At 40.6% G+C, this 26,147-nt stretch overlaps 5 protein-coding genes across 9 annotated transcripts; 3 read left to right on the forward strand and 2 right to left on the reverse strand.

Moving 5' to 3' along the window:
• The first annotated feature begins 146 nt into the window (after positions 1 to 146).
• On the forward strand, positions 147 to 3,401 carry LOC109609570 (protein glass). 3 transcript variants are annotated; one of them, XM_049967500.1, is made up of 5 exons: positions 147 to 358; positions 1,373 to 1,565; positions 1,738 to 1,967; positions 2,028 to 2,654; positions 2,713 to 3,401. In XM_049967500.1, exons 2-5 carry the CDS (start codon positions 1,485 to 1,487, stop codon positions 3,329 to 3,331), a joined length of 1,557 nt encoding a protein of 518 aa, XP_049823457.1. In that variant the 5' UTR covers positions 147 to 358; positions 1,373 to 1,484; the 3' UTR covers positions 3,332 to 3,401. The 3 variants fall into 3 exon arrangements, with proteins under 3 accessions (XP_049823457.1, XP_019881819.2, XP_049823458.1); XM_020026260.2 differs by having other exon boundaries at positions 2,023 to 2,654; positions 2,713 to 3,222; XM_049967501.1 differs by lacking the exon at positions 147 to 358 and having other exon boundaries at positions 1,290 to 1,565.
• Positions 3,402 to 6,226: 2,825 nt separating this feature from the next.
• On the forward strand, positions 6,227 to 8,088 carry LOC109609566 (facilitated trehalose transporter Tret1-like). Its single transcript, XM_020026254.2, has 2 exons — positions 6,227 to 6,594; positions 6,656 to 8,088. The coding sequence occupies exons 1-2, from the start codon at positions 6,495 to 6,497 to the stop codon at positions 7,999 to 8,001; spliced, it is 1,446 nt and encodes a 481-aa protein (XP_019881813.2). The 5' UTR covers positions 6,227 to 6,494; the 3' UTR covers positions 8,002 to 8,088.
• A 67-nt stretch (positions 8,089 to 8,155) lies between these two features.
• LOC109609602 (casein kinase I) lies at positions 8,156 to 14,647 on the reverse strand. Of its 3 annotated transcripts, XM_020026296.2 has the most exons (6): positions 14,180 to 14,647; positions 13,519 to 13,625; positions 11,812 to 12,037; positions 11,003 to 11,537; positions 10,345 to 10,395; positions 8,156 to 9,433 (listed from the first exon to the last, which is right to left on the reverse strand). In XM_020026296.2, the coding sequence occupies exons 1-6, from the start codon at positions 14,303 to 14,305 to the stop codon at positions 9,423 to 9,425; spliced, it is 1,056 nt and encodes a 351-aa protein (XP_019881855.1). In that variant the 5' UTR covers positions 14,306 to 14,647; the 3' UTR covers positions 8,156 to 9,422. The 3 variants fall into 3 exon arrangements, with proteins under 3 accessions (XP_019881855.1, XP_019881856.1, XP_049823481.1); XM_020026297.2 differs by lacking the exon at positions 10,345 to 10,395 and having other exon boundaries at positions 14,180 to 14,645; XM_049967524.1 differs by lacking the exons at positions 8,156 to 9,433; positions 10,345 to 10,395 and adding an exon at positions 10,615 to 10,723.
• A 276-nt stretch (positions 14,648 to 14,923) lies between these two features.
• LOC109609542 (transcription initiation factor TFIID subunit 2) lies at positions 14,924 to 19,633 on the forward strand. Its single transcript, XM_049967522.1, has 13 exons — positions 14,924 to 15,194; positions 15,248 to 15,302; positions 15,364 to 15,527; positions 15,589 to 15,805; positions 15,870 to 16,246; positions 16,301 to 16,650; positions 16,706 to 17,114; positions 17,173 to 17,412; positions 17,479 to 18,275; positions 18,402 to 18,621; positions 18,683 to 19,031; positions 19,096 to 19,269; positions 19,336 to 19,633. The coding sequence occupies exons 1-13, from the start codon at positions 15,151 to 15,153 to the stop codon at positions 19,525 to 19,527; spliced, it is 3,588 nt and encodes a 1,195-aa protein (XP_049823479.1). The 5' UTR covers positions 14,924 to 15,150; the 3' UTR covers positions 19,528 to 19,633.
• LOC109609541 (ATP-binding cassette sub-family G member 8) lies at positions 19,618 to 26,097 on the reverse strand. Its single transcript, XM_049967523.1, has 14 exons — positions 25,891 to 26,097; positions 23,502 to 23,672; positions 23,315 to 23,446; positions 23,120 to 23,257; positions 22,887 to 23,052; positions 22,320 to 22,688; positions 21,890 to 22,255; positions 21,604 to 21,829; positions 21,156 to 21,335; positions 20,910 to 21,093; positions 20,569 to 20,857; positions 20,390 to 20,510; positions 20,047 to 20,327; positions 19,618 to 19,978 (listed from the first exon to the last, which is right to left on the reverse strand). The coding sequence occupies exons 2-14, from the start codon at positions 23,642 to 23,644 to the stop codon at positions 19,739 to 19,741; spliced, it is 2,835 nt and encodes a 944-aa protein (XP_049823480.1). The 5' UTR covers positions 23,645 to 23,672; positions 25,891 to 26,097; the 3' UTR covers positions 19,618 to 19,738.
• Between the last annotated feature and the right edge of the window lie 50 nt (positions 26,098 to 26,147).

Raw genomic sequence — 26,147 nt, forward strand, 5'->3', positions numbered from 1 at the left:
TATGTCAATATTTAGGAGTGCACTCTGCAGTGGCGCGAAGCAAAAATAAAAAGAAGCACGAGAAGAACAATTATAATTATGTGCGTGTGGAAGGGATGTTTGTTCGGGGGGCGAAAAGAGAATCGAGTGGCTCATCATCGGTCAGTGTGTGCGATCCGATCATCCGATCGGCACTTGACTACCTAAGTGAAGAGTTTAGTTTTAAATTAGCCACCACCACCTCCACAACTCGCACGGCACAGTTTTCGTTTTCAGCATGTTCAGGGGTTTGTGCTTCGCGTCGGTCTTGACCCATCGTCGGTTTACGTAACTTGGACTTGGATGCCATTTATTTATTTACGCGCTCTTCTTATAACAAGTAAGTCATTTCATTCTTAACATTTAACACTGCGGTAGAAGTTGGTCGTTCTTAAGTCGCTGCTAAAAACGGAAGCGTGGAAAGAGGAACAATGCACCCGAAATTAAATCGTTGAAAACAAAAAGAGTATGTTGAAAGGAAAATAGATGAAAAAGAAAAATGATCCGGAAAATATTTCCAACAAACCAATATTGTCGGTTGAAACCTCGAAGCCATAAAATCTTCGGCGGTTTCGGTTTTAATTTGTCGTCATGACAACTAATCTTTCCTTCCTTCCTTCCTTCCTTCCTTTTTTCGTTATTCATGATTATTTGTTCGAGTTGTGTCAACTCACTACGTCGACACAAAATTATTGTTAAACAAATGAATAATGTGAAGTAGTTTGCGTATTTGGTGGATGCGCCAGTTTGGGTTATTTTTTATCAAGATGAAAGAGATAAAACAATTTAAATATTAATCAACGCACATGTGAAATATGACCCAATTTCTTAGTACGAACAAGATTGCTATCAATCACTTTGTCGAGATGTTTGGAATTTACAGTTGGTTTTTTCACCAGAATCGAAAACACTTAACAAGATTTCGTTAAATGTGATGTAAATATTTTGCTCCTCAAACAAAACACTTTAAAATACTAAAAATGTAAAAAAATATTCATAAATATTATTCGTATTATAATAGACAATAATATGAAGTAAAATGGATATTTTTTAAATGCTTCAATATTACTTAATTAAGTTTTATATTTTAAATATACGATATATTTAATTGAATTATTTGAAATATTTTGTATATTTTAAGACATAATTAAAAATTATAATATGATGAGTAATGATTTTCATTAGTTCAACATAAAAACAAATAAAATAAAAACAAAAATATAATTATTCAGAGAAATGAGCCAATTTAAGTTTCCTTTTCATTTGAACAGAACGTTTAATTACTATTATATTATCGAAAATATTAAAACCTACTTATTATTAGAAATATCGAAATTAAACATGCTTTATTTAGAAGGAGGAGAACAAACACAGGAGAGAGACGACGATTAATGATTGTCCGTAGCTAGTTGTGGATTGGCTCACAGCATCCGGCCCTTTTGGCCGCCCCTTCGCCGCCTCCCATCATGGACGCCAGCTACGTACCCAACAATCCCCAGTTCGGGCTCCAGTTCGAGTGCAACTGGTCGAACGGGACCCTTCAACAGGTAATTTCCTCATTTTCGTTGGGAATATGTGTAATAAACTATTTATTTGACGCATCTCAAAGGGTAAGTGTACTTTTCATATGGGTATTATTTATCTTATTTAATTTACATAAAAAATTGTTTATCCAACCATTCATTGGGCCTAAAAAAAGTTTAACTTAATTTATTATAGGTAACCAACAATAACATAACCGGAATTGGAGCGACTCAAGGTGGAACAGCAACAGCCGCTGCAGGAACGACAGGAACATCGGGAACGACGGAGGACCGTTGGAGCGACTGTTGGAGCGACGACATGGGATCGTTTTCTTTGCCGCTTGACCTCGAACCGTTGCCCACACTGTTCAACATCTCTCCGACTTGCGCCAACTCCCAACTGGCTCCCACCACCACCACCTACAAGTGAGTTTGTCGCCATCGATTTCAACAGCCATCGTTGATTCGGCGCTTGTTCCAGAACAGAACCTTGCGGCACGTTCCAGACCCAACCGCCGTTGATATTTCGCGAGAACAAACAACCGGGCGACGTGGCCGATGTGCTCTTGTCACTGAAACACGCCGTCGTGCATCCCGACCAGACGTCCCGACAGAGCGATCATCAGCAATTGCATCAGCAACTGCAGCAGCAGCAGCAGCAGCAGCAGCACCATCAGCACCAACAGCTGTACCATCCGCAAATGCTGCTGTCGCCGGCCGGCGGAGGCGGCTACTGCGACCAACCGTTCCCGCAACAGATGTTCCCCAGCATGAGCGTGAACGTGTCGATGAACATGACCATGCACGGCTACCATCCCAATTCGCACGGCTACCATCCCGCCGCCGACATCTCCTGTCCCCAGGTCCAGTGGAGTGCGACACCGCAGACTGCGAACTCCTCGCAGTACTCCGCAGGTTCGGGCCTGCTGAGTCCGGCTTACGGTGGCACGACTTACTCTTTCACGGCCGACTTCCGCCCGCCTCAAGACACCCCCGTGCTCGCCGCCTCCAGTTACAAACCGGTGCAGATGTCGTTCTCTTCGCCGCGACGGCGACACAGCATCACTCTGATGGACGACGAGTGCCAGAAACCGAACGTGTGCCGGATATGCGGTAGGATAACTTGTCTTTTACTCATATTACGGCTGAATTATCGCCAAGTGGTTTTCAGGAAAGAGCTACGCGCGTCCCAGCACCCTGAAAACGCACCTCCGCACACACTCGGGCGAGAAACCGTACCGATGCGTCGATTGCAACAAGTCGTTCTCGCAAGCGGCCAACTTGACGGCCCACGTGCGCACCCACTCCGGGGAAAAGCCGTTCCGGTGTCCCGTCTGCGACCGGAGGTTCTCCCAGAGTTCCTCCGTCACGACCCACATGCGCACCCACTCCGGAGAGCGGCCCTACAGATGCAGGCTGTGCAAGAAAGCCTTCTCGGACAGCAGCACGCTGACGAAACACCTGAGGATCCACAGCGGCGAAAAACCGTACGAGTGCAAATTGTGTTTGCTCAGATTCAGTCAGTCGGGGAACCTCAACAGACACATGAGGGTGCACGGAACGGGAGCGGCAGCGGGCAACGGGATGCCGCCGTGACACACGCACTCTCTGCTTCTCTGAGTTACTTTCCCTCCACACTCTCTTCGTTCCGCAAAAACAACGAACCTTTTTTGATCTTTGAATGGCAACGGAACGTTCTGTGTGCGAAGTGTTCAGCTAATCTACAACGAGTTTGTATCGAAACCTTTATGACAAATATCTACCAAAGAACAAGTATTATTACGGACTAGTCATTTTTAAATACATACATATATATGTCTGTGTTGATATTTTTAATAAATACTAACATTAAAACCGTCACATGTTTCATTTGACTTGAACGCAAAGTAAATAAGTGTAATAAAATTGTAATCTTGCTTAAATCTTAAATACAATAAGAAATGTCACATATGCCATAAAACAACCTGAATTTATAAAAAAGAACATGGATCAAATAAAAGGTCGACGTATCAAATCGAAAAACAGTTAAGAGATTAAAAAAATATGTCTATAATAATTAATATGACAGACAATTTTTCGCATAAAATTGAATAATACACATAAAATATTTAACTGGCATTTTAATTTTATATAGGTTTATAGAAATTATATCTATGTTATTATTATGTCTCATTTGTAATTACAGAAAAATTAATTAAAAATAATTCCCCGTAAAACAACGAATGTTCAATAAATATGAATTTAGCCAAGTTTTAATTTTGGATATTAAATTCTTCCTAGATGGCGCTTCTCCCCATCTCAAGATGGCAGTGAAAAACACTGTTAATAAATTTTAACAATAAAGTTCTTTTAAAGAGCAATAAATGATTCTTTTATGACATCATGATATAGATAAAGAATTGAACTATCAAAATAGGTTCAAGTCTGACATCGTAACAGAGGCGCACATGCGGTTAATATTTCATTCGAAACGGTGAGACTAAAAATCAAAATGTTATTTATAACGAGTGTAGTTACAGTAGTTTACGAGGAAACACTTATAATAGATATTACAATTTAATTTTTTAATCGTTTTTTAGGATGCAGAAAGAAATGTGAACATGTCTCACGACCATTATGAGACAACATGCCAGACGAATGAAATTCAAAAGATGTAAGTAAATTGATAATTTCTTAATTTGCAACTGATTAATCTGCGTGTCAATTTAGAATTAGTCTCACTATCATGAATAATATCGATGCAGCAGATTAAGCAAACCCTTGTTGCTACTTTATGGATCTTCGACTTTAATCGCTTATTTTTGAGAATTTTTCCAAACATCTAAAGTGAAAATCCCACCACTTGATTATGTTTACCGAATCATTTTTTAATCTTGATAACGACTACAGATACAGATGATAATCATTTAATTGCACTTGATCATTAATAAGATCTTATTATGCGTTATAAAAATACATTCAAATATTATAAAGCGGTAACAATAAAATATAATAAATTTATTATATTATTTCATAATATAACATATGTTTTAAAACAAATTCAAATTGTATTGTACTGTATTGTAATTTTAACCGGTACATTTTTCAATTAGTACTTGGATTGTTGATCCATACTTTACCGTTTCTGTTTAAGGGCTCCTCTAAATTTTGACAGTGAATAGATTCAATTGTAAAATTATCTCTAATGACGGTTCCATATGTATTCAATTGAATTGTAGCATGCTGAACGTTGTGGCCACACAATTTGAGTAATGTCATGATTTGCAACTCACACGGGAGGTCAGAAACGAAACCTGCTCCAAATTTTTGAACAAATGAAATAATTGAATAACCAGTCTAAAGATAATCCACATCAGACTGTTGTTCGTGACGGTCTTTTTATGTTTACATCGATGTTAGAATCATCTATACCTATTCAAGTCAATGTTCCCCATGTAACAGAGGGTGTAGAAAACGTCTTGGGACTCTAAAATCAGTTTCTTGCAACCCTTTACTTGTTGTTGACTCAAATTGTATGTTCCAAAATTGAAAAATCCTCTTTGAAGCGTTTACTGTGCCATACACAAAATTGAGAGTATGGAATATTAATTATGTTTACGTTTATTAAATATATAAAAAGTAATTTTTAAATACTGATCATAAAAATAAATTTATTTATTAATGGAGACAATTAAAATTAAATTACTTACCTTTCTTAATAATAACTATTATTATTATTATTATAACTATTCACGTATCAAAATTCATGTTCAATGAAATGTTATGTTTTGCACTTACGTACTAATTGTTTCATTCTACACACAAAAAACGGGTATTCCCATTTTATAAAAATATCCTTTAAAAAATTAACACGCTTTTCATATACGAAATACGCTTCGATGTTCATCCATCGTTTTATAAGAAGGTAAGTTTTTTATTTTCTTTTTTAACTTTCGACGAAGAATTATCCTCATAAAATTTTATTATTCTAATTATTGACAGTACAACGAAAATAATTTAAATTCGCTAATCACAAAATAAACACTTGTAATCGTTAATGTTAAAACTTTCTACGTTTACATGTTTGTTTATTTTATTTTAGTCTTTCTTATGAAGTTGCGGCCTTCCAAAACTTTGGGGAAAATTCGTGTTTTTGTTGGGGATTGTATAAATGATGTTCGTTTCGCTGATTTAATTCAGTTCTCTTTCAATTATCAATGTTAAACATTGTGCACTGTTCATAGGTAAGATTAGTTGACAAAAGTGTGGATGTGAGAATGTTATGTTATGTCAGACCAAACAGTGGTTTTTCCCGAACTAAATAAATAAATAAAATACTCTATGTTAAGTTGGTTTGTTAGTTTACCATGGGTACATTTCTTTATTAATAATCAGTAATGAATATTTTAATAAACTTTAACTATGAATGGACGAATTAAAAATAGTTTTTTTGAAGTTTAATTAAAAAGACTTTCAAATTTTATTTATTTTTTAACTGTAATGAATCACATTAGGTCCAAAATACGTTTTTGGACTAATTCATCTTTGGACCCTTCAAATATTTGTTCACGTATAAACAGTTAAAATGTTAAATTTGTTTGCTCAAGATTTCAATTCGTTACGACGCATGAATTTACTACACATTAATAGTGTTTGAAATGGACTAAAATCACATGCACTTTAATCGTCATATTTCTCTTATCCTTCATTCTTTTCTCTTAAATTTTCTCGAAGGAATCGGTAACGGTGAGCAGTTAGTGAACTCGATAATAAACACTCGAAAACGTATGGAAGTTTTCGGTAGAATTCGTCCAGATGATGAGTGTCGTAAACATATTTTGTAGCCAAGATAAATAAATACATACAACTTAATCCGAGATAATCCCCATTGTTCTCCATATATATAATAAAAAATACCCTCACAATTCTCGATAACTCGTTTTACTATCGTGGAATCGTTTACAAACTCTAATCATGACTCGGTACACAGAAACAGACACGATGCTCCACCACAACAACTTACCGCGGACGTCTCCGGCTCAAAAGTTGAAACAATATGTAGTCGCAACTTTAGGTAATCGAAAACAATTTCTTTATTATTAAGTGAACAGAGTGAGTGAATAATTTGATTTCAGTGTCGGTGGGTGCGATATGCGCCGGCACGGTTCTCGCATGGACCGCCCCCGCCCTCTCTCAAATCCTTATTCCGGAAACGGAGAACGCGACCCTCCGTGCCAAAGAGACGGGAGCACCCGGCTTCACGATCGGCGAGAAGGAGGGAGCCATGGTCGGATCTATGTTGACGATTGGTGCTCTGGTGGCCGCTCTTCCCGTCGGATACATCGCCGACAAGATCGGCAGAAGAAACACGATTCTAATGCTTTCCGCCCCCTTCGTGCTAAACTGGATCCTCATCATTTTCTCTACGAACGTGGCAATGGTTATTGCGGGCAGGTTCTTTGCCGGTGTCGGTCTCGGTGGCGTTTGTGTCGTCGTTCCCATGTACATCGGAGAAATTGCCGACGCGTCTTCCAGAGGAGTTCTGGGATCGTTCTTTAACCTATTTCTGGGCGTCGGCATGTTGACTGCCTGCGTCGTGGGTTACTTTACCAATTGGGTCGGTCTCAGTCTAATACTGGCCATCTTTCCCATCGCCTTCGGAGTCTCCTACTTTTTCATCCCGGAAACGCCGACATTCCTCTGTGAGAAGCGACTGATCGAACAAGCCGAACGGGTGCTGACCGATCTGAGAGGTTCCAATTACAACGTGTCGGAAGAAGTGAAATCGATCGAAAAATCTATCGAAGAGTCGCGGGCAAACAGCAAGACCTTCGCAGAGATCTTCTCGAATCGCGGCAACATAAGGGCCATAATCTCCGTGTGCGGCGTGCTCGCCTATCAGCAGCTGTGCGGCATCAACGCAATAGTTATGTACGTGGATCCGATATTTAAAGCGGCCGGCAGTTCACTCTCGTCAACCATTGCCGGCATCATCCTGACTCTGGTGCAGCTGGTCTCCGCCTATCTCATGACGTTGCTCATCGAGAAGGCGAACAGGAAACTCTTTCTGGTTCTCTCCTCCACCGGCATGTTGTTGTGCATGGCCGCCTTGGGAATGTTTTTCCATCTGAAAAACATCGGTGTGGACACGTCCAGCATCGGTTTCCTGCCGATTTCCAGCTGCGTCCTCTACATGATCGCCTTCTCCGTCGGTTACGGACCGATTCCGTGGATGCTGCTCGGCGAACTATATTCGTCCGAGATCAAAGGTCTCGGCAGCGGTTTGGGCGTAGTCACCAACTGGATTGCCGCCTTCTTGGTTACGCTGCTCTTTCCAATTTTAAATTCCTCACTCGGAAATCACATCACGTTCTACATATTCAGCTGCATATTGGCGAGCGCCTCTCTGTTTGTCTACTTCGTCGTTCCCGAAACGAGGGGCAAAACGCTGCCTCAGATTCAACAAGAGTTGAACAGGTGAACTGAACTATAGGAAATTAGGTTTTAATTTAATTTTAATTCTTGATTAATTGACTGTGATTTTTTTTTTTTTTTTTTTTCTAATTAAGTAAATGTTTATGTACAGTTCCTAGAATAATAAATAAAATGACAAATGTGAGGGGAAATGAAAAAACTTGTGGCTTTTATGTTTTTTTATTATCGCAATACCTCTTGGAACACTGTTAAACTAAAATTAACGGCGTCTCAGCCAAAATGAAACTATTCCGTAAATAGTGTTACTAAACATAAATGAGAAAAATCATATTACACAAATAACAATAATAAACCTAAAGTTATAAATTGGCATATAATAATAATAATAATAATAATAGTACACACACTGATTTATCATGTATTATTTTTTATACATTAAACTTTACGGGATGTTAATAATAAGAGTAGTAGTAGTAAGAATAATAAGAAACAACGCCAAAGACAATTCAGAACAATTGTCACAGGTAAGATCAGAGTTAACAATCTATTTCACACTGATCGATGGTCGATTAAAATGAAATGAAAGAGCGGCTCTCGAAACGAAACGAAAACAGAGACGAAATCAGCGAATCAATCGGAGAATTGAAGAAACGGTTGAATCACAGCGGCAGCAGCAGCAGGTACCGGCACGAGACCGGACTGCGTCCGTTCAATCCTATATTTAATATAGATTTCTGATCGCGATCGATAAACAAATACAATAACACCGTTTTGAATACATTAAAAAACAACGTAGGTGAAGGTGGCGAAACGTCTTGTCACACACACAGACACACGTACTTTTTTAATTTTCCTTCTTTTTACTAATATTACAGTACTCACTTATCATCCGAGTATCCGCGCGACAATTCTTCCTTCCCCTCTTCAATCATGTTCATTTTTTACAATCTACGCCTTATAATTATTATAATATAGTTTAAATAATACAGCCTGACTTGCATTCACTCGCTCACGTCACACAGAAATTCATACGTTTTGTTGTTGTGTTGATGTTGTTGATGTTGATGTTGATATTGATGTTGATGTTGGATGATGACGGCGGCGGTCGTAGTGTGTGTATGTGGCAGTGAGGTGGAGGAGGAGGAGGTGTGGAGATGGACTGGAGCAGACCAAGACCGCCCCTTCCTCCCTCGGCCAACCGACGAACAAACCAACAGACCGACCGACCGACCAATCAATTTTTATTGTGATTTTTATCCATATAATTTTTATACAATTACCGCATTAAACGACGGATAGATCAAAGTTAAATTATAATTCGTATATATGCTCACTTACAATAAAAATTTAATTTTATATATAAAAGAGTCAGACGTCCTCTTTGAGGAGGTGTGACTGACCAACCAAACAACGAAGTTGGATCAAGAGTCCAGTAGTCGGTGCGCTTTTTTAGCCAAGCGCGCCACGTTAACGGTTACCTAGAAACAAAAGACACACCACATTAATCCACTTCCATTCCCTCTATCTTCTAATCTATAATGTACTTAAATAATCATGTTAGTCTGATGGGGCAATACTTCCCACAATTAACTTACGATTAGGTGCCAGTTAATTACAAACAACATCGTGAACGATAAATACTTCTTGCTCGGCAAGAAGTATTTACAATTCCCTTTTTACATGAATCGATGATGGATGAGGAGGGTTAGTCGTACCGTATGACGTAAGAGACACTCTATTGGTATATGGTTTACATCATTATTGAGAAAAGTGTGCCTCCATCACACGTCAGTGACCGACGCCCAAATTTTGAAGCCACACAATCCAACTACAACGGACGAACCAACCAATCAACGTTCGAACAAACGAATGAACCTCTTTTTTAAACTAATCGTAATAATGGCACCAAAAAACCCACAAAAAAAAACAATACTGGTAAAGCAAATTATTTGAACAAGCGCAAAAAATCCAAAACAAAAATGCCAATCGAATGAGGAATGATGATGTGGTAATTGATGATAATAACGCCACTGCTTCTGCTCGATATAAACAAAATGGAACAAAACAAAACAAAAATATAATACACTTCAAATTCTGCACACAAAACATTAACAATAAATAAAACAACAAACTCTGAGTGGGAGGGGTATAATAATTTTTGTTGTCGTCACGAAATCACATAAATAATAAAAAAAAATGAAAGATCAGTGGTCATGGAAATTAAGAGGAGGGGAAAAGTGTGTGAGAAAGAGAGAGAGATGGAGAGCAGAGAGCGTAGTAGTACAAGTGGAGAAATGTAAGAAAAAATAAAGAAAATTTTAGCGGTTCTTAAACGACTTATAGATATAAATATCTGTAGCAGAAGCGTGGGCTTTTGTTTGACTTGTACCTTTAGCAGAGTTCTGCTTGTTCTTTTCATCGTCTTTTTTCTCGCGGTTCGCTGAAAAGAGTTTCAAGTTTCAATTCATCAGCATCCACTTGTTATTAGTTATCGTTTGGTTTGAGAGAGTATGTTTATAATGGAGTGTGTGGAGAGAGAGAAATGCCATCTACACAGAATGGAAACAGACCGGAGGTTTAAATGCTAAAATACCATTGTCATTTTATTATTTAAACCTTCTCCTTTGCTTTGACTCAGTCAAAAATAAAACACGTCAAATAAGGAAACATTCTTTCATTTTTATAATAATATATATTTAATCAGTCAAGTGTATCAAAGTGTAACTCTGCGTTTCCAATTCATCTCCAGTTTTTGACTGTCCAAATTACTTGAAGAGACAGAGAAAATTTACGTAAAAAAGATGATCTTCTTCTTCTTCTTCTTGTCTAATTTGTGAGAGTGAGTGTGAGTGTGAATGTGTGTGTGTGTGTGTGTGTGTGTGTGTGTGTGTGTGTGTGTGTGTGGATGAGAAGATTCCTCAACATCCAACAGTCCGATTAGTCGGCGGAACGTTTTGGATGTTGGGAAACGGTGTCGTGTGGATAGGGTGGCGGCGGTGAGGGCAGTGGTCGTGACTGTATTCTAGATCTAGTGGCGTAAACAATACCTGGCTGTTGGGCGAGTGTCTGACTTGTCTGCGGTTGGGCGGACGTGCCGACGGCGCCGCTTCCCGCCGACGTCACCCCCTTCTGTTTCAGCATCGTCCAGTCGAACGTGTAGTCATATTGGTGGTTGAGCGTGCGGAACAGGATGCGGAACAACTGACGGAGGTACATGTAGTCGGGCGCCTCTTCGAAACGCAGCCCGCGGCAATAGTTCAGGTACATCGAGAACTCGGCTGGGAAACCCTTGCACAGCACCTCGACCGGCGTCGACATCTTTTTCTCGCTGATCTTTTCGTACTTTTGTTTCTTGGTCGCCGCCTTCAGACCCTGCCACGGCAAGCTGCCCCGGTTGAAGTACATGAGCACGTAGCCGAGGGACTCCATGTCGTCGCGACGGGACTGCTCGATTCCCAGGTGGGCGTTGATCGAGGCATAACGGGCCGTGCCCGTCAGATTCTTGTCCTCGCGGTATGCTATGTGCATACGGGTGCGTGCGTCGCGGAACTTTTTCGCCAGTCCGAAGTCGATCAGGAACAACTGGAAACAACGGCCTTGTTATCGCAATCGGTATCGTCGCCACTCAACGCAAACTGTCCCAGACAAGAGCAAAAACAAACCCAGCAACGATTCTTTACGTACTTACCAAAAGGTTGATTTCGATGTGGAAGGGACGACCTTCGACATCTCGACACCTTTCAAACTCTACGGTTAACACAAAAACAAATCAAATAAATCATTGATACGTTTGGGGCTGCTCTTTCAAAGACAAGAAGCAAAGTGACAAAGGGAGTGAGATTGATCGAGGAGATACCTTGTTGCAGTGGCGACCGATGCCCATGAGGAAGTTGTCCGGCTTGATGTCACGATGGATGAACGATTTGCAGTGTACGTATTCGACGCGACCGATCATCTGATCGGCCAACATCAGCACCGTTTTAATGGTGAAGCGTCGATTGCAAAAATTGAAGAGATCTTCGAGTGATGGTCCCAACAAATCCATCACCAGCACGTTGTATTCCTTCTCCGTCCCATAGTATCTGAAAATTCAAGCGTCATCATTATTATTCGTCACACCGAATGTAATTAGGGACACAGACATGCTGCTAATTACCACTACAGTGTCTAAAAAGAGTTTAGACCGTTATTGTGTTAGAGACACCATTTTTACCAGCATACACTTTGTTTCAACCGTCCTATTTGCAGTGTGAAATAAAAGGAAGGAAGAAAGAAAGAAAGCATTTGAATCGAAATCAGGTCAAATTGTCCGCCTGCCTTGTTGTGAGTGCGTTTCGTAAAATCGATCGACCTAGACCGGAATATTGCATCTGTAATAGAAAATTAGCCGTTCGTTCGATCAAAATTTGGAACCTCATGAGTGTCGGGCCACGTTTCGTTTCGTCAAGATAAGATATGAAAGTGTTGATTTTTTTAATACGTGACACTTCTTTATCGACGAACCGTGTAAATATTCAACCTTTTTTTCTGATACTGTAACGTAGAACAACGCAGTATCTTCAAACTTCAATAATTGCTTCGTTAAGATAAGACGGAACGTCAATAATGAATTTATGTATATATTTGAACAGAATAATTTAGTCACGTGTTTATACGCAACAAGACACGGGAAGAAAGCCCTCAAGTGTGGGGCAACATGCAGACCTGCACGTGTCATTTATTTTTACACTTCCTCCTCCTCTGCTCACCTTCCTTCCTTTCTTTCTTTCATTCTTTTTAGGAAAACAAGTTAATTCCTTTCAATACTGTTTACGGTAACTTTCGGCGAATTCTTGTTTGTCGTGTGGCATTTGCATCGATCGATTAAATCGAGTCCGGGTGGAAAAGTGGATGTTACGACTCGACCAACTGTATGAACGTGAGAGTTGAATGACTCGAACCTCTCAAACCGTCCGACGTGACGTCACGACAACCGAAATTCGAAAATCGAATGTGCGTGTGCATTGTTCAATGGTCGATCGTCGCTTTACAATATTTTATTTTTTTCAAAGGTCGATCAACCATTTATGCATTGGCGGTTGGACGGGAGTGGGTGTCTTGCACAACTAAAAATGGACTGGACCAGAGCAGACGAATGAATTTAGAAAAACGAAAGCAACATTACATTTTAAATGTAACTTTAATTAGTAAATAATGAAAAGTAATTTGGTGGACTTGAACCCAAATATTTACAATGGTAATCGCACGGATACTTTCAAATATTCGTGTACATAAACAACGACAGTTATCAGTGAAGCGATTTCACCGATAGAATTACGCTTTAAAACCTCAACAAACGGAACATAAATAATAATAAGGCTCTAAAGTTAAATACACAATTGACTCACACACACACACACACACACACACAATACTTATGGTATCATGTCATATCGACTGAATCAGCTGTATTTTTTTTTTAGCCAAATTCATAGAAACTTGGAAAGGTTTAATCTTATTAAACACAATTCATTCATGCAGATTAAAACATAATTAATTATTGCAACACAGAAGAGTGACTCACCTGATGTGTGGAATTCCAATACCACCATGCAAAATTTTGTAAAGTTTGCTCTCATAAAGAAGTTGGGGGTGTCTGGCCCTGATCTGTTCTAATTTTACTGCCACCTCCTACAATCATAAAAAGAAACAGCATTTAGAAAAATCGCACTACCCGTCCTTGGGTACAAGACTGTTGAAGGATGTTTCCCTTTTTTTATACACATCTGTCTGTTTACAAAACACGTAGGGTGGATTTTCTCGACTTGTTCACGGGGTGGATTGTTCTGTTAGAGAAAATAGTCGTCGATGTGGTCAGTAAAACATAATAAAATTGCGAAATGTGTCGTAAGAGCCTTCTTATATCCTGTTAATGTAACCTACTTTTCGACCGTTGCAAAACAAGTCGGGTTTCGCACTGGAACAGTTTTTCAATAAAATTTTAATCGAAAAACACATAAAAAGTACGATTTAAGAGTGGATGGGGAGGTAGAGGAAAGAAGAAAAACGTAAATAAAGAACGGGTTGCAGTCTGTTTTGTGGACATGGCTGCCATTGCGTGTCGTTGCCATTACGATCCCGTTCCTTCGATTCACACAAAGGAACGTCCGAGAATCCGTTCCGAATCGCACCCTCGCTTTTAAATTACACTGTCCGTTGAAACGCACGTTCGACGTGATATTTACCTCTCCGTTTGTGACATTGATGCCCAAATAGATGTCACCGAAGGATCCGCTTCCAATCTTCCTGATGAGACGATATTTACCACCGACGATGTAGTCCGGTTTCCCCATGCCGATTAAGTGCGACATGATGGGTACGACTTGGTACGATGAATTGCTTTAACAATTTCAATCGAACCGCGTATTCAGTTCACACAACAGACAATAATCACTTGTTCGTTCGTTCAGCACGCCGACATATTTTTCTCGTGCGAAGTGACTGATCGTTGTTTGTGACGTCACAACTTGCGGCGATACTGTCGCCTCTATCGGATACCAAGCCAAACTCGAAAAAACAGTACGCACCAATTTTCCTGTTTGCCTTCTAGTTTCCCTCTTTCTTCGCTTTCGCTTTTTTCCAATGTCGATGAAGTGTGCGATGTGCGACAAGACCTCCGAATTTCGAACAACTTTTCACTAATTTACCTTAAAAATACAAGTCAATGACAATAGACAAATCTGAGTTATGTGACACTTTTTTCTTATTTCAAAGTTTTTAAATCGCCAACTTTGATTTACAATCTTACTTAATTACAAAAAATATTTACTATCTAATTATTATTCAATATTTTATTAATACGAAACTCTGTAATATTTACGCACCGAATAATTTTTTAGTAGTTGCAACTACTGCATGACATTTGATCTACTGCGAGTAGACCAAAATGTATGAAACAGACAAGTAAACTAACAAGTAACATCCTTTATTACTATATTTATTAGAGAAGAAATTAGAAAAAAACAACATTAGTGTGTGGAATCCTTTTAAAAGATTGAAATATTTTGAAAATTTTCAAACAACATAATTACAGACCATAGACTTTCCAATTTGTTTGTGGTTATCTGCTTCAGTGACACATTTGTTGTTAAACAAACATCGCAGGAATATGGTGAAACTTGAAAGAGAATTGTTTTGTTTACTATAGTAAAACACGATGAAACGAGAACGGACTGGCGATAACTGTCGCCCATATAAATTATAAGTATTAATTGACTAATATTTATCATATTTTAACAGCTAACTCGTTTTACAGCCCATCAAATCGTCAGTTTAACAGGCATCAGTTTCGAAAGAAGAAGTATCATTGTAAGAATTTACAAAAAGTCACTGGTACCAAAAATTTTTTATTGATGTTGTGTTATTTCAGGGTTTTGTAGAACTTACTATTGTACCTTTAAGAGACAACTTGAAGACGATAAAATTAAATGCCAAACAATGTAGGATATACAGAGTTATATTGAATGAACATTATGAAGCTGGCTTCCATTATTTTGATCCATTTTTAAATGTTTGCCAAAACGATTCGGAAACGTAAGTAAAAGCTGTCTTATTAATTGATTTAAATACTTATTTGAATACTGATAAATTGTAGTCGGAGTTTGGAAAACTATTCAACAAGTCATTACAATGCAGCACTCAAAACAGACCCAGACAATTCAATGGGGGAATTGATATTAACAATTCCACCAGAGGCTGCACATATTGTTTCTGATGGAACCAAATTAACAGTTGGAATTGAATTTTCACTAGAAAATCCTCAAGGAGGCCTTCATTTTGTTGTACCTGATTTTGAAGGCACATATGCAGAGGTAGTGCATCATTAGCTATTGCAGTGAATGAATAGTACTAATAATGCAATGTAATTAATTGTAGAGATATGCTCATATGTACACATATGGCCATCAAAATTCGTCTCGACTTTGGTTTCCATGTGTGGACAGTTATGCGGAAACGTGTACCTGGAAATTGGAATTCACAGTGGACGAAGAATTGACTGCCGTTTCGAACGGAGATCTCCAAGAAGTGGTCTACACTCCGGATATGCGACGCAAAACCTATCATTATTCCTTGAACGTACCCACTTGCGCTCCTAACATCTCCCTCGCCGTTGGACCGTTCGAGATATTCGTCGACCCGTACATGCACGAAGTTACGCACTTCTGTCTCCCTAATTTGCTGCCCCTGCTCAAGGTTACCACCAGATACATGCACGAGGCGTTCGAATATTATGAGGAAACTCTCTCCAATAGGTCTCTATCTTCACATCATTTAAATTACAGCAAATGATATGTTGTCTGTTTTAGATATCCATACACGTGTTATAAACAGGTATTCGTGGACGAAACGGACGTGGATTACAAGTCATACGCCACAATGAGCATACTGAGTCTGAACTTGCTCCATTCTGCTGTTATCATTGATCAAGTTTACATTACCAGAAGAGCGATGGCACAAGCAATCGCCGAACAATTCTTCGGCTGTTTTATATCGATGCAAAACTGGTCTGACATGTGGTTGAACAAAGGAATTAGCCAATATTTATGCGGCTTGTATTGCAAAAAGAGTTTTGGCAACAACTACTACAGAGAATATGTCCAAAATACACTGTTGGATGTTGTCAAGTACGAGGAACAATACGGCGGCATTATTTTGGGTGAGGATAATTTAGAAATTACGATTTGTATTCGGTATTTCAAATGAATTTTTAGATCCAAGCGAACCGCCCGCACCGCTTCCCGTCGGTGCGAACACGTCGCAACCCAGTTCGAAACAGACCGAGGAGAAGTTTTACTTCTCGATACGTAACTTGCACACGATGTCACCGATGTACGTGGAGGCGTTGCACAAAAAAGCGTTTCTGGTGATGCGCATGTTGGAGCACCGCATCGGTCTCGAGTTGTTGCTTCAGGTTTTCAACAAGCAACTGTCTCTGGCCACGAACGCCGCCTCCAGCAAGATCGGCCACGGTCTGTGGACTCACATGTTGATCAGCACGAACGTGTTCACTAAAGCAATATTCACAGTCACCGGAAAGGATATGGCCGTATTTATAGATCAATGGGTGAGGACCGGAGGTCACGCCAAATTCCATCTCACCAGTAATTTCAATAGGAAAAGGTTTGTCCTTGCAATCAATCAGCAATAACTGATGATGTAAATTATCGTTATTTCGTAGGAACACTATCGAATTAGAAATACGACAGGATTCGACGTCGCAAACGGGCATCAGAAAATATGTGGGTCCCCTTTTGGTGACGTTGCAAGAACTGGACGGCACGTTCAAACACAATTTGCAAATAGAGAACACCGTCGTCAAGTCTGACATCACCTGTCACTCCAAGAGTCGCCGTAATAAAAAGAAGAAAATCCCGCTATGTACCGGCGAGGAGGTCGACATGGACCTCAGTCAAATGGAGTGAGTCTGATTATCGTCCGAACCGTTCGCATGTGTGGTTAAAAACGTCTAATTTTTTATCTGTAGCGACTCGCCGGTTTTGTGGATACGTCTGGATCCAGAAATGACATTGTTGCGTTCAGTCGTGATCGAACAGCCGGACTACCAGTGGCAATACCAGCTGCGGCACGAACGCGACGTTACCGCCCAAATGGAGGCGATCGTCGCCCTCGAGCGTTACCCAACGCCACCTACCCGTCTCGCGCTCACCGACACCATCGAAAACGAGCAGTGCTACTACAACGTGCGGTGTCGCGCCGCCCATTGCCTCACCAAAGTGGCGAACGCCATGGTGGCCACTTGGGCGGGACCGCCGGCCATGCTCGCCATATTTAGGAAACTGTTCGGCTCGTTTGCGGCCCCACACATCATTAGACAGAACAGCTTTCAGAATTTCCAGCACTACTATCTGCAGAAAACGATTCCGTTGGCGATGGCAGGACTGCGCAACGCTCACGGTATTTGTCCGCCCGAAGTGGTTCGATTTCTCTTGGACCTGTTCAAGTACAACGACAACACGAAAAACAGACACTCGGACAACTACTACAGGGCGACGTTGGTGGAGGCGCTGGGCCGCACCATAACGCCTGTGGTGTCGATGGTGCAACAAGGCGCACCGATAACTGTCGAAAGTCTCAGCGCCGATACGAAATTGATTCTCGAAGAGGTGACGAGACTGTTGAATCTGGAAAAGGCGTTGCCTTGTTACAAATACACCGTATCGGTTGCATGTCTTAAGGTTTTGAGAAAATTGCAAAAGTTTGGCCATTTGCCCAGTCGGCCGGCTATTTTCAAGAGTTATGCTTCCTACGGTAATTTTGTTGGTGAGTGTCAAAATATAGTATAATATATGGAATTAGGGATAAGTTATCATAGCCATTTCTTTAGAAAATTACGTTAATACCTTCAATACTTAAAATATTTAATGAATCATCTTATATGTTTGTAAGACGTAAGATGCGCGGCATTGGAATGTCTGGTGGATTTCGTGAGAGCAGATGGCAAGAAACCCGATCTCGACAATCTTCTGGATATTATCGAGACCGATCCGGATCCGGGAGTGAGACACCACCTCTGTCGTCTGCTGATTGAGAACCCGCCCTTCAAACGAGCACACAAGGAACGTCTAGACGTACCGGAATTGGTCGAAAGACTCTGGACCAACATCAAGTTCGTATTTTCCACCTCAAAAGAATCCTTCTGGTCTTCACAAATGTTGTGTTTGTTTCAGCGGAATGTTTTCAAATGACGCCAGGCAACGGTGCGATCTCGTCGATTTGTATTTTGTGTTGTACGGGTTGAAGCGGCCGGTTTGCCTTCCGGTATCGGAATTGTCCGCCATGATGAACATGAGCAAAAACGATGCGAGAAAAGCAAAACAGTACGCACAGAAACAGCAAATGTTGGCGTCTGCGGCTGCAACTGCGACTCACACGTCGAGCACGGCCTCCGTCGACTCGAAACGTGGTATACAACCGCCCCCTCTAGCTAGAGATTCGCCCACCGCCCATTCCAACGTAATTGTTGATGCGATCGTCGATCCTATGAACGTTGATATTTTGTCTACCGACAAAATTAAGGTGAGTGTGCCTTTTTCGTTCTATATTATTTACAAATAACAATAACGCATTGCAATTGCGTCAGGTGGAGCCAATGGATGTTGAAATGGAATCGCAGATGGTTCCTGTGAAACAGGATTATTTCTCGGACAATTCGGTGTCTTTGCCTGGTATGGGACTCACCGGACCGGTAGGATTTGAGCCTGGAATGTTTAAGGATTCGGATAAGTCTAAAGACAAAGAATCCTCGTCCGGGAAGGTACGTATAAATTGATGGTAACAAAAAAAATGCAATACAATCTTATACATATTTCAAAATTTGCAGCTAAAGAAGAAGAAAAAAGATAAGAAGAAGCATAAACATAAACACAAACATAAACATGAACACAAGCATAGTAAGGATAAAGAGAAGAAAGAAAAAGATCCGAATAAGTTGAAAATTAAAGAGGAGACTTTGAGTTCGATGAGTTCCACACCCAGTCCGAATCCTGTGTTGGGACAACCAGAAATTTTATGAAAAGATTTAATTTTTAAATTTTAATACTTTAATTGTTAAATAAACTTGTTCAATAATAATTTTATTTTCTGTAAAAAATAAAACAAACAATAAAATGTACAATTTATTTTGTCATAAATAGCTGATATAAAAAGCGGGCGTTAGATTATACATAAATAATTATCTATCGTCTATATAAATACAAGTTTATCAGGTCTTATCCTTTAGGAAATTATGGTTTATTGGCGTCGTTCATTCCCTTGTGTGATTCTCTGTCGTTTCTGCAGCAACGGAGAATGAAAGCGAAACAGGCTATGATGAAGAACACTGCGTAAAAAACGAGAAGAGCAACGGGGGCATTTCCATAGGCGGTGAATTCTTGCTGGGACTGCAGATAGCCGTACTGGGACAACGCGTTAGTCCCGTTCGGAGGCGGACAGGGTAATTGAACGATAATATCCTGATGCTGCACCTAACAATTATTTTTTTATTATTTTATCCATTATTTAGTATAGTAACGTATGAAGAAATTCGCTTTACCTGTTTGTTTCGGCACAAAGTGGTGGCAGAACTGCTCGCAACTGCTTCTTGGGACAGTTCTCTGTTGAGCAAGAAGGGCAGGAGCCACGAAGTTGGACTTATGTACTCTAGCCATTTGGTGTAAACAGGTAAGTCCTTGAAGTGAACCGTGTACCCGGATGAAAGTGCGAACGCCCAAATCAGAACCGAACAAAGTATGGCGGCGGCATTCGACGCCGGTATCAGATAAATAAACGACAGCAAAAATATCTGAACACCACTAAGATAAACCAACATCGTTCCTGTAAATTGGTGATAGTTAATATACCAGACAGTTGTATAATTATTTAGAATTAAAACAAACCTATATATATGTTGAATCCGTCGTAATTGACAAGACTTTGCATGTACAAACCGCACATGGAATAACTGGGAACTACGTAAATCAACCAGAGGAACAGGGAAGGAAATAAGTTGATCAGCGTCTAAAATGATACACAAGTATTAAGTAGGGAGAACGAGTAAAAATGAATTGATGGGTACCTTGGTAAAAATATAGGTCGCCCTTCCGTAAAGTCCGTCTTTAATGTCACGTTCAACCGCTTTCCTGTTCTTCCTGATTTCGGCAACGGTCAAAAGCAGCAGGAGTGGCCACGAGGTGATGCACATGACGGCATAGTGGTAACCCAGTCGGTCGTTGAGAATCAGTTGAGGATCGGTGTTTGGCACGTCCCAGAAAATTGCACCGTTTACCAACGAGAGACTCGCGGCTATCACAATTAGCGTCAACCAATTTAGGAACGTATTCGGTTGAGTGTAGAACATCGCTTTCCTATCGATTTACTTTATTAATTGGAGGCAATAAAATGATGTGAACTACTTACGTGAACAGGACGAAGCCTTGTATGAAACAATTGGAAGGTTTGACTGTCATTGGCAGAGCAGTAGGAGGCCCAGGATCGCTCATTGGTTCCTGCTTTTGCCTAAACACTTCTGCCAATTGTTCAATCCTTTGTGACGACTCCAGCATCGCTTCCGCTGATAAATCGTCCAGCGTTACTAAATCCACTGAAACACATTGACGAGTGTGAGTGAGGAGATGGATGACGGAAGTACGATTGCAGTCTTACGATAATAGTCTGAAGGATTCTTGAACGACGGACAAGGATAATCGACTAAAGCAAAATATGGCAACATGTCTCTTCTGCGTCCACTGAACATTGTCCTTCCTGCGGAAATGAGTAGGATTCTGGAGAGCATCGTGAAGATTTCGTATGTCGGCGGATGCATTGTTAATATTACTATCCTTCCTAAAACGACAAATTAACGTAATTTTTAAAAGAAATAATTAAGATAACTTGTGTTTCATATCGGTAATATTTTATTAAAAGTAACGAAACGTTAGTTGTGTTTTAATCAATATATTATAGTATATAATAAATAATAGTGATTGAAGGCTAACTTAACACATGTTTAGGTTACTAAAAGGTCTAATAATATTACTGGTTGATTACCATTTCATTCATCTTAAAGTAAGCGAAACATATGTTTTCCTAATTTTGAAAATTATTTTGTCACCTAAAGCACCGGCTGTACCGCCATTTGCCCACTGTCTCAAATATTCGACGAGGAAGAAAGTATCGAAGATGTCCATGCCTCTGGTAGGTTGGTTCAAAACGACAATATCGGTGTCCAGTAGCAGATGACAGGCCACATTCAATCGCCGTCTTTCCGATATCGTCAAAGAGGAAATCTTCGTGTTCCTCACTTGCTCCAAACCCAAATCCTCAATTAATACGTTTATCTGAAACAAAACGACATGTTCTTAACATCTGAAAACGGTTGTACTAACGTGTTTACTGACTCTATCCATCGCGTCTATTTTAAGGTAGCCCAGCTTGTCAGTGGGCCGTTTGAGATCGTGGTGGTATTTGAGGGTGTGTAGCACGGTCATCTCTTCACAGAGGTGTGGATCACTCTGCACATATGCCACTCTCGTCTTTAACATGTTGGCTTTTGCGTTATGTCCGTTCAACAGTATGTCGCCAATCACCGGAGTGCAGAAACCCGCGACGCAGTCCAGAAGTGCCGTACCTTCCTCCTCGGAGGTTGCCATTACCGCCATCACTTCGCCGCCTCGAATCTCGAAGGAGACGTCGTTCAGTAAGAGATGGCGTTTCGAGTTGAGACAAGAAGTGTTGGTACGCGGCCACAAACCCAATCCAACCACCTGTAAAACATGCGGTTTATTCGTGTGAACGAAGGCACAAGAGAAAGTGTTGGCATTCACGTGCCTGAAGGTGTGGATACATAAAAGTTGGCGTGGCATCCTCGTCCTGACTGAGATAATCCGTCCTGATGACGGAGGGACCTCTCCTGGACGCCGCCACCGACAGGTGACTCTCCGCCTTGGACATGGGTCTCATTCCCATCATAACGCTGCCGTCGACCATATCTGGATGGGCGCCGCCGCCGAAGTCAGCGACGCTGTTGCGTCGGGGATCCATCCTCGGATGGTTCGGGTGGTGAGGAAGTTGGTGATAGGAACGGTTGTATTCTGTCGCCAGGAGGTTTGCTTCGGAGATGCTCTTGTTACGACTCCACTGCGTGGGCGATCGGATGCCTCCTTGTTGCATGGCGGCCAACGGCAATCCGGGACTTTCCTACTCAAAATCAACGTTTAATTAGATTTTAATTTTTCAGATAAAATAATCTTTGTTCAGTAGAGAAGAATGAGTATGTCTCGCCGCATTGTTTAGAATGGCAAATTAAAATTTAGGATATATTTCCGCTTGGTAATCGGTTAATCAATTAATGATCCGTGTGAGCAGAACAAAGCGAGTGAAGAGAGGGTGCCTCACCCTTTGGTACGACGGATGAACGTTCTGCATCCTGAAATCGGGATCGGATCTATATTTCCGGTTGTGTTTGTTGCCGTATTGGTTGTTCGTTGTCGTTTCGTTGTCCGAACTGTCGTAGCCGGAACTGCCCTCCCTGTGGCCCAACCTGTTTCCTGATTTGGGTGCCCTAAACAAAAATAGACCGATAAATTGAATAGAATCGATGATTAAATGATTTAATGGCGGTACGGTACCTGCTGTTGGGTCTTTGTGAAGCGTTTCTAGTGAAAAGTTGTGGAGTTCCGGAACGGTTCGAACCGTTGTGGTTAGGAGGAAAAACTCTCGGCAAACCGAATTTCAGATAAGTATACATGTTGGATCCCAGAGCAGATCTGCAATAATAACATCGTTTATAATTTCAGCAGAGTAATTGACTCAGTGCTACTCACTTGGGCCCGTAACGTGGATGTGACAAAATCGATTGGACCGTCGTGTCTCGCAGTTGAAAGTTGCCATATGGCAGCGGACTTTTATCAGTGGAACCCAAGGCGCTGTCCGTGAAATCGGAATTTAAATTTTGCCTGAAAATATCCCTTTCTAATACGACGTTGCACACAATTGTAGAGAATAATTAACCTATAAATAGACCAGGCGTGTAGATCTTCGCTGGCGTTGCCCGAAAAGGGTCTGGCATCGGGATTCGAAGGAACAGAGTACTTGCGTTCCATCTCGAAGCCTTGAGAACCGCCGCCCTGCGACGGTGTCCTGCTGCGCACCATCCTCAGGTCCTCAGCACATCATGACCTGCTAAAAGCGTAAAGATAATTCGAGTCGAGTGTGCGTATGAACGGCCAATTGCGGGAACGGTACGTAACGCAGATGGCCGGCCGGACAACTGTAAATCATTTCGACCATTGTTTCACACAGACTGCGTTTACCGCAGCCTTTTCGTACATTCGCGTTTATGTCCCACAATTATTGTTGGGTCGAGTCTTTCGTGTCCCAACTGGTGACTGATGCGCTTTTTTTAGTCTTTGAATGTTTCGAACGGTTATGAGGTTAGGAAAGATGCATCATAATTGGCGCACTTCTGTAGATGAAAAGGAGGAAAGTAAGAAATGAAAAATGTTGGTTCGTTGATCTTTGGAATTGCGCAACTGACAATGGTGATGACCATCAACATCTGATACATCTGTTAATGAATGAATAAAACAGTTTTTTCGGCAGTTTAATGAGTCAAGTCGTTAAATACGCTACGTTGGGCTAATTTGAAATGCAGATGATGCACAATATGGTGGCACCGGCACCAGTACCAGCACCAGCACCAGTGCCATCATCATTATCATCATCCAACGTACCAGTGACACACTTTCGACGTGTTCGTTCATTTAATATTTCGGATTTATCATGGGAGTGTGCGTCTTTCATTTCTTTCGGCTTTTTTATGATTTGTAGCATTTTCACATCGCGAAGAAAAGATCTAGGTTGGCATCTAAGGAATGTTCAGGCTCGGTCGCGACACTTCAGTTTTCTAATGGCATCATTTCTCTCTTCTTTTAAAATCAGTTTGATTTGCACTTCCGTTTCAATGATAAATCGTTTAATCGTATTTAAAAGACATTCATTCCGCGATTCGACGATGACTCAGCTTCGGTTTTACCAAATAATAAGAAAAGGTCACCGGATTTATTTTACCTGTAAACTACTCACAAGGCAACCGTTTATATTAAAACGAAATTAAGGAGGAATTCAAGAATTCTAATTGAGGCTAAACGATTGCTAATAGATAATTACGAAACGTGTGGCATTATTAAAGCAAACAAAAAAGACGCATCGGAAATTGTGTTATTTTAAACTAATTTTCCTAATACGCCGACGAGACTGATGAAGTGGTCGCATAGACAACATATGGCTCCCAAGTTTACTTAAGATTACAGCATCCAATATAACGTGTGATGTAACGTTAATTTAAATTCGAGAAATTAGTGAATGAAAGAGGTGCGGTCAAATTCTTTATCTTTACTTTGGGTGTAACGGAATCGTTGTTGAAAAGTCGTGAATATGAATTTGTTTACAGTTTTCATTTAATCGACAAACACAATGGAAGGAACGAAGAGCCGCGTTAGAAACTCCGGACAGAGAGAAAACGGTTTGTGGTCGTGTGCCATTCAATCGATTTAAACGGAACATTTTCTTTAAACACACACGATCGTGTTTATCCATCCTACAACATACGTACGCGGTTATTACGACGAACCCAACAATGAATCGATTGAACGAGCTTCAAACAGAGCGTATCGCTCCAACTTTACAACCAACTTGTGCTTTATTATCGAGTTAGACATTACGCCATTTCATTACGAAACTGTTTAAAATAGTTGTTAGTAATGTCTTCATCTTTGGCGTCGCAAATTGCTGAACAAATAAGTGAGAAGGTCGCGATTTGTTTTCATTTTAACGTACCTGAATTTACTCGTGTTTTACGTAGTAAATCGAAATAGAAACCGGTAATTAACTTTCCGTATTTCATAATTAGTTGTACACTATTAAACTCGATTCTTTCTTTTCGTTTGGTACGTAATTATTATGACAATGTCGCCCAATTACTTCCTTTTGTCACGTGCGATAACTCCACAAATTAATTGACAATTAGGCGCCCTTGTTGTCAATTTAGCAGGAACGCTCCATCGTAATTATTATTGAGGGACACACATTCACAGATTGTGCACGCTGACTAAAGTAATTTCGCAATGTCACCGAATCCGATTCGATCCGATTCGGCCTCATGAAAATTTAAATCCGGTGCCGTGCTTCGAAACATTCAGCAATTTTAACGCCGGATCAACAGACGAACTTTTCTCAAAGCGCGGAACCCGTTACGAATTTCAATCGGAACGGTACCCGATCTCTTAATTCCATCCCGGACTCTTTTCCTTCAACAATATCAACAACAACAACAACACTAAATCCAGTTGCGGTGAAGAAAGTTGGAAAAAAGTCAGTGTTATTAAATTTAGGTACTCACATCCATCGCCGCATTCCAAAGTCGTGGATCTGGAGCACACACACACACGCACACGATAAACTTCTGAGCAAAATCCACTAAAAGCAACGCCACAAACGCAGAGAAACGGTTCATGCACGCAGAAACCCAACCACTCCAGTTGGATCCGAAAAGGATCCCATTGATCCCAACGAATTAACACAATCCGACGCTAATTGTGAGTGTGCGAGTATCGGTCAGCGATGGTCGGAATTCACTGCCAACATAACAAAACGTCC

This window comes from Aethina tumida, chromosome 5 (genome assembly GCF_024364675.1).
Source record: "Aethina tumida isolate Nest 87 chromosome 5, icAetTumi1.1, whole genome shotgun sequence".
In the NCBI taxonomy this organism is placed as follows: domain Eukaryota; kingdom Metazoa; phylum Arthropoda; class Insecta; order Coleoptera; family Nitidulidae; genus Aethina; species Aethina tumida.

Bases quoted from the DNA above. Each gene is read 5' to 3' on its own strand.
- LOC109609570 (XM_049967500.1), top strand. From the start codon at position 1,485: ATGGACGCCAGCTACGTACCCAACAATCCCCAGTTCGGGCTCCAGTTC. The intron at 1,566-1,737 runs GTAATTTCCTCA...AATTTATTATAG, and splicing joins CGAACGGGACCCTTCAACAG to GTAACCAACAATAACATAAC. The intron at 2,655-2,712 runs GTAGGATAACTT...AGTGGTTTTCAG, and splicing joins GAACGTGTGCCGGATATGCG to GAAAGAGCTACGCGCGTCCC.
- LOC109609566 (XM_020026254.2), top strand. From the start codon at position 6,495: ATGACTCGGTACACAGAAACAGACACGATGCTCCACCACAACAACTTA. The intron at 6,595-6,655 runs GTAATCGAAAAC...ATTTGATTTCAG, and splicing joins ATATGTAGTCGCAACTTTAG to TGTCGGTGGGTGCGATATGC.
- LOC109609602 (XM_020026296.2), bottom strand. From the start codon at position 14,305: ATGTCGCACTTAATCGGCATGGGGAAACCGGACTACATCGTCGGTGGT. The intron at 11,538-11,811 runs GTATCTCCTCGA...CGTTGTTTCCAG, and splicing joins TCGGTCGCCACTGCAACAAG to TTGTTCCTGATCGACTTCGG. The intron at 10,396-11,002 runs GTATTGTTTACG...AACTCTTTTCAG, and splicing joins GACACTCGCCCAACAGCCAG to CGAACCGCGAGAAAAAAGAC.
- LOC109609542 (XM_049967522.1), top strand. From the start codon at position 15,151: ATGAAACGAGAACGGACTGGCGATAACTGTCGCCCATATAAATT. The intron at 15,303-15,363 runs GTAAGAATTTAC...GTGTTATTTCAG, and splicing joins TCGAAAGAAGAAGTATCATT to GGTTTTGTAGAACTTACTAT. The intron at 17,115-17,172 runs GTTTGTCCTTGC...GTTATTTCGTAG, and splicing joins AGTAATTTCAATAGGAAAAG to GAACACTATCGAATTAGAAA.
- LOC109609541 (XM_049967523.1), bottom strand. From the start codon at position 23,644: ATGGTGCGCAGCAGGACACCGTCGCAGGGCGGCGGTTCTCAAGGCTTC. The intron at 22,689-22,886 runs GTGAGGCACCCT...GATTTTGAGTAG, and splicing joins TTCATCCGTCGTACCAAAGG to GAAAGTCCCGGATTGCCGTT. The intron at 22,256-22,319 runs GCACGTGAATGC...CATGTTTTACAG, and splicing joins TTATGTATCCACACCTTCAG to GTGGTTGGATTGGGTTTGTG.